The 12,464-nt window shown below is 39.4% G+C and overlaps 2 protein-coding genes across 2 annotated transcripts in view; one reads left to right on the forward strand and one right to left on the reverse strand.

Moving 5' to 3' along the window:
- ABI1 (abl interactor 1) overlaps nucleotides 1-2,253 on the reverse strand; it is a 77,465-nt gene extending 75,212 nt beyond the window's left edge. Inside the window, exon 1 of the mRNA XM_008070529.2 lies at nucleotides 2,165-2,253. Coding sequence (XP_008068720.2) covers nucleotides 2,165-2,242 — 78 coding nt within the window. The 5' untranslated portion in view covers nucleotides 2,243-2,253. The remainder of the gene's footprint in view (nucleotides 1-2,164) is intronic.
- A 4,532-nt stretch (nucleotides 2,254-6,785) lies between these two features.
- Nucleotides 6,786-7,578, forward strand: LOC103273074 (S-phase kinase-associated protein 1-like). Its single transcript, XM_021718800.1, has 2 exons — nucleotides 6,786-7,113; nucleotides 7,421-7,578. The coding sequence occupies exons 1-2, from the start codon at nucleotides 6,828-6,830 to the stop codon at nucleotides 7,576-7,578; spliced, it is 444 nt and encodes a 147-aa protein (XP_021574475.1). The 5' UTR covers nucleotides 6,786-6,827.
- Nucleotides 7,579-12,464: the final 4,886 nt, after the last annotated feature.

Consider the following 12,464-nt stretch of genomic DNA (forward strand, 5'->3'; position numbering starts at 1 on the left):
ACTCCAACCCAAAAAAAAAAAAAAAAAAAATGCTAATAATCAACTGGGAGTGGTGACTCATATCTGTAATCCCAACCCTTCGGGAAGCCAAGGCAGAAGAATTGCTTGAGCCCAGGAGTTCAAGACAGGTCTAGGCAACATAGTGAGACCTCAAGACCTCAACTCTACAAAAAAAAAAAAAAATTAGCAAGGCATGGTGCCGCACACCTGTAGTCCCAGCTACTTGAGAGGCTGAGGCAGAAGCATTGTCTGAGCCCAAAAGACAGAGGCTGCAAGAGCCATGACAGTGCCACTGCACTCCAGCCTGGGTGATAGAATGAGACTCTGACTCAAAGAGAAAAAAAAAAGAATAATATTGTGACCTCCATAACCTGTCCTCCAACTTCAGTAAGTGACATATTTAGTTTTATAAATTCATATTTTACATGGTTTTATGAAGTTTGCAAAGGCTAATATCTGAAATCCATTAAAAATTTAGTTTCACTACATTTTCTCTTCCTTTTTCTTTTTTTGAGTCGGAGTCTCACTCTGTTGCCCAGGCTGGAATGCAGCGGCACACTTACGGCCACCTCAGCGTCGATCTGCTGGGCTCCAGCAATCCTTCCACCTCAGCCTTCCAAATAATCGGAACTACAGATACATGCTACCACGACTGGCTAATTTTTTAATTTGTTGTAGAGACAAGGTCTCGACAAGGTGCCTGGGCTGGTCTTGAACCCGCGGGCTCAGGCAATCCATTTGCCTTAGCCTCCCAGAGTGCTGGGATTACAAACTGAGCCACTGAGCCCAGCCTAGTTTCACTACTTTTTCAATCAGAATCCTTTTTATAGAACATATCTTCAAAATAAAATATCCATTTTAATAGATATTTTGATATTATAGGAAATAAAGACCAAACACCAATACTGTAATTTTGCTCTAGCTCTATATTAAAACAATTTCTTCAAACACTAACACTGTTGATTAATTAAAAGTATGTATTAATTCATTTTGCAAGTTTAATGAACACTGTTTTCTTCCAACTGTTCACTGTAGTATTTTAGTTGCATAATTAAGTTCCAAACACCAACCTACAAGCTAACTTTCAGAGTACCATTTCTAAGTCACCTACTATAGTAAAAGATGTCTCGAGGATAGGAGCAGTGGCTCACACCTATAATCCCAGGACTTTAGGAGACAAAGGAAGGAGGACTGTCTCAGCACAAGAGTACAAGACCAGAATGGGCAATATAGCAAGATCTCATCTCTACAAGAAAAATCAAAAAATTAGTCAGGCATGGTGGTGTGCACCTGTAGGACAGTGAGATGGGAGGATTGCCTAAGCTCAGGAGGTTGAGGCTGTGGTGAGTCATGATTGTGCCACTGCACTCCAGCCTAGGTAACAGAGTGAGATCCTGTCTCAAAATAAATAATCAAGTAAATAAAAGATGTCTCATATAGAAAACAATACAATAAAATAAAAAATAGACAGGTATGGTAGCATGCATCTATAGTTCCAGCTACTTGGAAGGCTGAGGCGGAATGATCACTGGAGCCCAGGAGGTCGACGCTGGGGTGGCAGTGAGCATTCATGCCATTGCACTCCAGCCTGGGTGAAGGAGTGAGACTCCAACTCAAAAAAAAAAAATATATATATATATATCTATGCCTAGCACATATACTGTACTATAGTATTGATCTGTATAATAACATTTCACAATAAGAGTATGGTTTAAATTAAAATGTTCTTTTACTTACTCACTTTGAATCTTTCCTTAAAGTCTGCCAGGAGTACCTGAAAATAGTTTGCTTTATTTGGGAACAATAATTTCTCTCTGTCCTAACCACAAGTAGTCTAATGATTCTGCTTAAGTAACAAACGGGTTTCACGAGCATTAAATTAAACAAAGTTTTCTGCCATCTAGTTTCCAAGTCTTTAACCTTCCACCCATTCTTTCTAGAAACATCACATCTGTCAGACCATATATGTCTTTTATCACTTTTAATTTACCTCTAATCCAAATCTATACTCAATTTTTCCAACTTCCAAAAAAAAAAATCCTTTATCTATTTCTGTATGATCCAGGATCTAATCAAAGATTATTCACAGCTGTTATTAGTCACGTGTCTATTTAGGCTCCTTAAATATAGAACACACCCCCAGGCTGGGCACCATGGCTCACGCCTGTAATCCCAACAATTCAGGAGGCTGAGTTGAGAGGATTGCTTGAGTCCAAGAGTTCGAGACCAGCCTGGACAACATAGCAAGACTTTGACTCTTAAAAAGAAAAAAGAAAGAAAGAAAGAACATGCCCCAGTCCCAACTTTTTTTTTCTTTCAAGACATAGACATTATTTTAAAAATCCAGGTCAAGTGTCTCATTGAAAGTCCTACAAGATTTATCTGATTGTTTCCTCATAATTAGATTCATGAATACTCCATAGTGGCAAGAATACTATACAGGTGATGCTGTGAACTTTCTACTACAGATGATAGAATATATTTTAATATAACACTCTATTATTTTTCCAGAGTTTTCTTTCCAGGCTTTTCTTCCACACTGCCAACACCAACTCTGCAAATTTTGCTGCTGATACTTTCTTAATTTTACCAGAAAATATTTTTTTTTATTTTTTTTTATGACTAAAACCAGAACTCTACATCTACTTTGCTGAAGGCCAACATAAGGGTTGGTTGGTTGGAGACTTGAGAAGAATCCATAATCACTCTGTGGAGAGGAAGGAGAGGATTGGGAGAAAACAACACAAAGGCCAAATGCTGGTTCACTATTGGCAAATAAATCTATTATGCACAGAATCATGAGGATTAAGGCACGCATATACTCAATACCTAGCTACCACTGAAGAGGATCTAATTTTCTTCAATAGAATTCCCATTCCAACAAAAGTGAAAACTAAAAAAAAAACAAAAAAAAAAACCCATCAGATTATGGTAAGTATCTAGCAAAAATAAATAAATTTGGGGGGGTAACAATTTAGGCTGAAGCCTTTCATCATAATTTTCAACACAGTTCCTCCTGACAACCTCCCACTTAAGCAACTACTAACAGGCCTAGGAACCCTTTCATTCCCAGCAAAATTCAGGGAAAGCCTCTGCTGCCTATTGTGTAACAGTTTTGACAGACAAGAATGTGTATTACACATTGTGGTACACTCTCTTGTTTAATTGGAGAGCTAACACAGAACAATCAACTGCTAATATCCATTCTTACTGTGTCGAATTCAAGTTCAACAATAATGTAGAATGTTTTTAAAGCCCTTACAAGTCAACTTATAGCCCCAGGGCAGTTCCAATAACCAGATAATTAGCCTCTGAAACTTTAAGTTTTATCATAATTATAGCCTAAGGCAATGACGCTTTTCCCAAACTAATTCTTTTATTATCCTCTACCATACTACAAGACTTATATTCAATAAAAAAAAATACAAAACCTGGGAAAAGTTACACATTTAAGTATTAATAGAAAACAGCTCATATTTAGTCCAAGACACTCACTTCCTTCCATTAACTCCTTTCATGTTAACAAGTTATCTTCTCAGCCAGGCACAGTGGCTCAGGCCTGTAATCCCAACACTTTGGGAGGCGGAGACAAGAAGACTGCCTGAGCCCATGGGTTCAAGATCAGCCTGGGCAACATGGCGAAACCTCATCTCTACAATAAATCAGAAAGAAAAAAAAATTAGCTGGGTATGGTGGCACTTGCCCATAGTTCCAGCTACTTGGAAAGCAGGTGGAAGGATCCCAAGCCCAAAAGGTCGAGGCTGCGGTGGCCATGAGAGTACCACTGCACTCCGGTCTGGGCAACAGAATGAGATGCTGACTCAAAAAAAAAGTTATCTTCTCATCTCATATAGCTGGAGTTCTTCTTAAAAGGAATTATATAGCAAGAGTCATGATGATCAAGAATGTAGCTTAGGCAAACACTCTCACATACTACTGAAAAATAGAACTAGATAGCATGTATCACAATTCTTTAATTTGTACATATTCTTCACTTCCAGAAATTTACCTAAAAGAAATAAAAGGCCAAGGGAAAAAATATCTGTATGTTCAAGAATGTTCATGCTATCTTTGTTTATAACAGTAAAAAAACTGAAAGTGATCTAAATAGCTAATGACAAGTAATTTTAAAAATTCACCTATTGGAGGCCAGGAGTGGTGGCTCACACCTGTTATCAACCTGTCAATTTGAGAAGCTAAGCATTCAGCAGCAGAAATGGGACTACAAAGGAAAGGCTCCTGGGAGATCTGTGGGGCTGTGACTTTCTGCATGTCTGCCACCAGACCCGGAAGTATGCCAGTTCAGGATGCCTGATGCCACTGTTGGCCAAATTGTAGAATCCAGCATCTCTGTGTCTCTCACTGCATCTAACCACAAAAGGCTTCAGAGGGTAGAGGGTGTTGCTTACACACAGATTACTCTTTTGGCCAATTCTAATCAGCAAACATGTAAGGAATAAGAGACATATAGCTCCCGCTTAAGTAAACCGACATAGTACAAGTCACTACAGTACGTTCTGTAAGGAGGGTGTACATACATACATACCTCTTTTAATCATATTTAATTCCTGAATAAGACAGCAGCAAAATGATGCTGCAGTCAAACATGATATAACTATCCTCCATATGACTAAAAATATACTAATTCTCCAAAAGAGAATGTGAAGTCTACTTTCTCTCCCTGGGTTATGTTCATTCCTTTTCTAGCTGAGTCACACTTCCCCTTTGATATTCTGTAACTTAAATACTAAAAGTAACTACTATTAACACATCTTAAGTTACATAAAGGAGAAATAAAAGAGGGAAGAATTGGTTGATGTATGTACAATACTAAGGTATAGAATATTTGTAACTATTAGAATCTTCATTCTGTAAGAGATCATGATGTTATAGCTGGTGTTCCTAATTTTCTTCTCCTGTCCATTTCATATTCCCTCTGCCATTAGCAAGCACCTCATCTGGTCACTGTTCTTGCCTGGTGGGGTAACCCTAACCTCTGCCATTAGGAACCCTGCCTGTATCAGGTTCAGTTTTCCATTAACTTTTATCACAGGACATAGGCGTAATAAGATCCCTGTATTCCAAACATACTCCTCTTTAACCCCATTGAGTAGAAGCAACCCAATTTCCACTTCAGAATCAATCACCCTACCAACACAGTGACCCCCTGCTTTGCCTGTTAATTTACTGGCATGAGGAGGCCAGAGTGGCCAGATGTTCAACATCCAGTTTAATAGAACCAATTGCTATGTTTCCTAGCAAAAGCATTCCTCTGGGTGATAGAGTGAGACTCCAACTCAAAAAAAAAAGAGTCGCCACCCAGTTAGTGCAGTAAGTGAGTCTTCAAGAAGAAGACATTCTACTGTGGCATTAATTCAGGGTAATAGGGAATATAGGAACACTAGGAATTCCATGAACATGAGCTCAATGCCACATTTCACTTGCTATACAATGAACTCTCTGGTCAGAAGCAGAGTGGTATAAAATACTATGACATAAATAAGGCATTCTGTAAGTCACAGTTACAGCAGAAGCAATGCAAGCAGGAAAGGTTAATCTATGCCCAGAATAAATAATTATTCCAGTGAGAACAAAGTGCTCTCCTTTTCAGTATGGAAGTGGTTCAATATAAGCAACCTGCCACCAGATGTCTATCAGAGAAATGGTACTATCTCAAGGGCTCTATGTTGGCTCTATGCTATTGGCAAGTTGGTCTTTCAGCAGTGCAGTAGTCAGGTAAGTCTTGGTGTGTGGAAGTCCATATTGCTAAGTACATACACAACTTTCATGCCTGCCACCATCAAATCTCATAAATTCACTGGACAAGGTGGATGAGGAAAAAGGCTGGTGATATCTTGTCCAACTGATTATTAAGATTCTCCTCAGCCAGGTGCAGTGGCTCACGCCTATCATCCCAACACTTTGGAAGGCAGAGGCGAGAGTCCAGGGGTTTGACACCAGCCTGGGCAACTTGGCAAAATCTTGGCTCTACAATAAATTTAAAAAATTAGCCAGGTGTGGTGGCACGCACCTGTGGTTCCAGCTACTTGGAAGGCTGAGGTGGAAGGATCGACTGAGCCCAGCAGGTCAAGGCTGTGGTGGCCGTAAGCATGTCACTGCATTCCAGCCTGGGTGACAGAGTGAGACTTTGACTCAAAAAAAGATTCTCCTCTGTGTGAACTATAAAACACTGCTTAAAGAAATCAAAGATAACACAAACGGAAAAACATTCCATACTCATGGATTGCAAGAATCAATATTGTCAAAATATCTATTATACCCAAGGCAATCTACAGATTCAGTGCCATTCCTATCAAACGACTAGTATCATTCTTCACAGATCTAGAAAAGATAATACAGAAATTCATATGAAAGCAATAGAGCCCAAATATCTAAAGCAATTCTCAGCAAAAGGAACAAAACTGGAGACATCACATTTCCAGACTTCAAACTTTCCTACAAGGTTACAGTAACCAAGATGGCACGGTACTGGTACAGGAACAGACACAAAGACCAACAACCAATGGAAGAGGACAGATAATCCAAAAATAAAACTACAGACAACCAGCTCATCTTTAACAAAGTCAGTGAAAACAAAACGTTGGGGAAAGAAGATCATATATAGCAAATGGGAAACCATATTTGCTGATAAATATTCAAGGTCAAGTTCTCAGAAGCAAATGCAGCAAAAGCTAAGATTGACAGGAGGGACCTTACCAAACTAACAAGTTTTAGCAAGTGGCCTTGTCCTCCGCTGTCCTCCTGCTGTACAGACGCTGCCCCACTCTTGTCAGCCTCTGCAGGCCATCTCCCTAAGACCCAGCACCATGCCTTCAATTAAGTTGCAGATTTCTGATGGAGAGATATTTGAAGTTGATGTGGAGATTGCCAAACAATCTGTGACTATCATGATCATGTTGGAAGATTTAGGAATGGATGATGAAGGAGACGATGACCCAGTTCCTCTTCCAAATGTCAGTGCAGCGATTTTAAAAAAGGTTGCTGAGTGGTACACTCACCACAAAGATGACCCTCCTCCTCCTGAGGATGATGAGAGCAAAGAAAAGCAAACAGATGATATCCCTGTTTGGGACCAAGAATTCCTGAAAGTTGGCAAAGCACAGTGGCTTAGCCCGTAATCCCAGCACTTTGGGAGGCCGAGACGAGAGGATTACCTGAGCCCGGGAATTCAAAACCAGCCTGGACAACTTGGTGAGACCTCGTCTCTACAATAAATAAAATAATAAGCCAGGTGTGGTAGCACATGCCTGTAGTTCCAGCTACTTGGAACACTGAGGCAGAAGAATCGCCTGAGTCTAGCAAGTCGAGGCTGCAGTGGCTGTGAGCGTGCCACTGCACTCCAGCCAGGGCAACAGAGTGAGACCATGACTCAAAAAAAAAAAAGAATTCCTGAAAGTTTATCAAGGAACACCTTTTGAACTTATTCTGGCTGCAAACTACTTAGACATCAAAGATTTGCTTAATGTTACATGCAAGACTGTTGTCAATATGATCAAGGGAAAGACTCCTGAGGAAATTCACAAGACTTTTAATATCAAAATCAACTTTACTGAATAAGAGGAAGCCCAGGCAGACAAAGAGAACCAGTAGAGCTAAAAGAAGTGAAATGTTGTGCCTGACACTGTAACACTGCAAGGACTGTTTCAAATACTAGTTGCACTGCTCTGCTTATAATTGTGAATATTAGACAAACAGTAGACAAACGCAGCAACAAATCAGTTGTATTAGCAGAATAGTGTTCTCATAGCATGTGTAGTTTGAGTACAGATTCCAAGCCTATGGCTGCATTTCTTCTAGTATAATCGAAAGTTTCTTTTTCTTTGCTCTGAATAAAACTGCTGTGGGTTCTCTATAAAAGTGGCATTTTGGGCTTTCTCTCTTTTTTTTGGTAAAGCAATGTCTGCCTAATTTATTGTCCAGTTAACTTTAGTGACCTTTTAAAAGTTGGCATTGTAAATAAAAAAACTTGCAAAAGGTTTTCTGAAGTAGAATTAACAAAATATTATCTTTATTCATGAGTTGGAAACCAGGAAAAGGGGTACTTGAAGTAAATGATCTGAGGGACTTTTAGGATGTCTTCCAGCCTCCTGGTATTGATTAGCCTGTACGTTGCAGGGCTCCCTTAATTGCATCAAGGACATGTTTTTAATTTTTAATCTTCGTAGCTTTGACTGTATTGCCTATAGACTCAGTTACTATCCAGTTTATGGTTTTTTGGGAAGAAATATCTGGACAGTCTGTTAGCTTTTCAATTAAAAAAGACACTTAACTCCTGTGGTATGTCATCTTTTTATAATCAGTATTCCCACGTAGGGAAAACTATTCACACTACTTGCATGTAAAAAATAATTTTATCAGCCAGGCTCAGTGGCTCAGCCTGTAATCCCAGCACTTTGGGAGGCCGAGGTGAGTGGATTGTGGATTGCCTGAGCCCGCGGGTTCAAGACCTGCCTGGGCAACTTGGCGAGCCCTCATCTCTACAACAAATCAAAAACTTAACCAGGCGTGGTAGCGCGTGCCTGTAGTTCCAGCTACTTGGAGGGCTGAGGCGGAAGGATCGCCGGAGCCCAGCAGGTCGAGGCTGCGGTGGCCGGAAGCGGCCACTGCACTCCAGTCTGGGCGACAGAGTGAGACTCCAACTCAAAAAAAAAGAAAAGAAAAAAATAATAATTTTACCTTTAACATTAAAATATGTGGCAAGCCACAGAAAACATTCATTATGAATGCAAGATACTTTCAATAAAAAGTAAGTTATAAACTGGACTCGGTGGCTCAGCCTGTAATCCCGCACCTTTGAGAAGCTGAGGTGAGCGGACTGCCTGAGCCCGCGGGTTTGAGACCCACCTGGGCAACTTGGCGAGACCTCATCTCTACAATAAATCAAAAAAAATAAGCCGGGCATGGTAGCACACACTTGTAGTTCCAGTTACTTGGAAGGCTGAGGCGGAAGGATCGCCGGAGCCCAGCAGGTCGAGAGTGTGGTGGCTGGAAGCGGCCACTGCACTCCAGTCTGGGCGACAGAGTGAGACTCCAACTCAAAAAAAAAAAAAAAAAAAAAAGTAAGTTATATATATATTAAAAAAATAAAAGTAAGTTATATAGTAGGTAGTTAACCGTTTGCTTTTATGATTTAAATATGTCTCTTCATTTAACAGTAAATAGGTCAAATTTTTTGTATATTTGTTTAGCTTGAAAAGACTATTTTAGGCAGTTCATGACCTAGCTCACTGGAGGCTGCTGACATAACCACAGGATACTGACCATAGGATACAGGTAGACTTCTTGTCTCTAACTGTCATTTATATGGTTAACCAGAGCCAGTGTTTCAGTTCTTAACACAAAATTATCCTGCCCTTGTTTCCAGCTTCCCTTTTACAGTAAAATGAAGTGTTTCGATAGCCTGAGATGGCTCACAAATTTTTATTTGATTTTTTTCCTTGTGTTTCCTTTTTTCTCCTTCCTTTCCTAGTTAACATCATCTTTATTCACATGTAATCTTATTGTATTGTTTTCACATTTACTATGAGTTGTTCAGATTCAGATTATCACTTGACAGTACCTCACCTCTCATTTGTCCCAAATTCACCTTATTTAATAAAGTCTCAAGTTGTGTCAAAAAAAAAAGTTTTTGCATGGCAAAAGGAAATCATCAAGAAAGTAAAGAGACAACACGCTGAATGGGGAAAAAAAAGTCATGTGTCTGGCAAAGGCCTAACATCCAGGATCCACAAGGAACTCGAACTGACAAGAAAAAAACAAACAACCCCATTAAAAAGTGGGCAAAGAACACAGACAATTCTCAAAGGAAGACATTCAAGCAGGCAACAAACATGAAAAAATGCTCAGCCTCACTAATCATCGGAGAAATGAAAATCAAAACTACAATGAGACACCACCTCACACCAGTAAAGATGGCTATGATTAAAGTCAAAAACAACAGGTATTGGAGAGGTTGCAGGGAAAAGGGAACACTTCTACACTGTTGGTGAGAATGTAAGCTGGTTCAACCTTTGTGGAAAACAGTACGGCGTTTTCCCAAAGAACGAAAAATTGAGCTACCATACAACCCAGCAATCCCACTTCTGGAAATATACCCAGAGGAACATAAACCACTCTACTCGAAAAGACACCTACACACGTATGTTCACCATAGCACTATTCACAACAGCAAAAACTGTATAAAGAAAAGTGAACTGTATAAAGAAAATGTGGTACATGTACACGATGGAAAATTATGCAGCCATAAAGAACAAAATCATGTCCTTTGTAGCAACATGGATAATACAGCTGGAGATCATCATTCTAAGTGAACTATCACAGAAACAAAAAATTGAATACCGCATGTTCTCACCCACAGCAGGCCCTGGCTGCTGATCACACTAATACAATGGTGGGAGCAACAGACACTAGACACTGCTAAAGGAGGGAGGAAGGATAAGGGGCACACAACCATATTCTGGGTACCAGATCCACTATCTGGGGAGAAAGAGCTCACTAGAAGCCCATACCTTACCTGCATGCAATTTACTTATCCCACATGTATCCCATTCTCTAAAGTTAAATTAAATTAAATTTAAAATGATTCTTCTCTGCTAAGGAGACACTCACAAATAACAAAAATATTCTGTTTCAGTTCAGAAGTATATCCTCATATCTATTCCACATACTTCCCATCATATTCCTTCCAAGTCCATACTAAATCAAACTATTAGACACTGCCATGAACCAGAGCAGATCCACAACTCTAACCAACATAGGAGAGTCCTAAGCAAAATGATCCAAACTACACCCAATAGAAGAATCTCCCTTCACCATTGTCGTCCAGGTTCACCCGTGAGTGTGGCTGTGGTGCTGCAGATGTCTACTCTCAAGTGGTCCAGCATATGACGCAGATGCAACCTGAGCCTAAGTTTTTTCTTCCTCAGTTAATTAGAGCACCTCATGAAGCCACGGGTGTGGGCCAAGGGTGAAGAAGCAAAGTAGGAGTATAAACCACAAGAAAGGTATACAAATATTCAATAACAAAAGCAGGCTATAAAATTATTATATAACTGATTTTTTAAAAATATACACACATACACAGAAAAGGTCTAAAAGTATATATAAGAATGGTTATCTCTGGGTGGTGAGATATGGGTGATTTTCAACATTCTTTATATTTTTCTATATCCAACTTTTTCTTATTTTTATTTTTGTAGAGATGGGGTCTCGCTATATTGTCCAGGCTGACCTCAAACTCATGGCCTCAAGCAATCCTCCCAGCTCAGCTTCCAAAGTGCTGTGATTATAGGTGTGAGCCACAGCACCCTGTCTCCGAATTTTTCAATGACCATTACTTCAATCAGAAAAAAAGCTATTTTTAGTAAGAAATTTTAATAACACCAAGAATTATCTTGATATCTTAATGAAAAAAACTAATATATATTTGGATATATAGTGTGACCTAATTTTATTTAGTGTAATTAATACCTACCTATACAAACTAAGGTAACAGATAATGAGGAGATACATCAACATGTTAACAGTTGAGTTACAAAATGATTTGTTTTCATCCTTTTCCTTTTGTGACATTTCCAAACATTCTACAATAACTGTGTAACATTCTTACTGCAACCATCTTGAAGATGCCAGGAAACTAAGAATAAGGCTAATACTACTTCCCTACCACCCCACCACAAATGAGGGGAGAAATATAAAGAACCTGAATTAGATGACACTGAGCTGAAGAATTAGTCAATCTAGGGACAATTCTACTGTGGGATTTGTTATATGAAATAATAAATGTTCTTTGCTGTTTAAGCTAATTGAATTTCTTACTCACAGCCAAATCCTAAATGATTTAACTTTTAAGTGGGTATGCTTCACAAAAAGGGTCTTGGCTGAACTTTACCCCTAGTCACATAGATGAAAAATCTATCAGAATACTTTCCAAATTACTGAGGCTGTCTTCTAAACTAGCCCACTAATTTACTGCTGGTTGTGTCACGCATTAAAATGTTACCTGAGAAATCACTCCAGTTTGCCCTTCCTACAAAGCAATTATATTTTAATCTGTAGTAGCCTGTTCAGACTGCCATTAACAAAATACCACAGATTAGTTAGCTTAAGCAACAGATATTTATTCTCTCACAGTTGTGGAGGTTTGAAGTCTATAAAGAGTCCAGTCGGGTTCTGTTTCTGGAAAGGGATCTCTTCCTGGCTTGCAGACTGCCATCTTTTTGCTATGTCCCTACTTGGCAGAGAGAGACTAATTTCTAGGATCTCTTCCTCTTGGACACCAGTTCTAGCAGATCAGGGTTGCACTCTTATGGCCTCAATGAACCATAATCACCTCCTTAAAGGTCCTATCTCCAATACGGTCACGTGGGAGTAGGGCTCAACATATGAATTTGGAGGGGGACACAAATCAATCCACAGCATAATCTTTACCTTCAAACACTGGG

The sequence above is a fragment of the Carlito syrichta genome, unplaced genomic scaffold (genome assembly GCF_000164805.1).
Source record: "Carlito syrichta isolate Samal-C Ts95f unplaced genomic scaffold, Tarsius_syrichta-2.0.1 Scaffold313477, whole genome shotgun sequence".
Classification (NCBI taxonomy): Eukaryota; Metazoa; Chordata; class Mammalia; order Primates; family Tarsiidae; genus Carlito; species Carlito syrichta.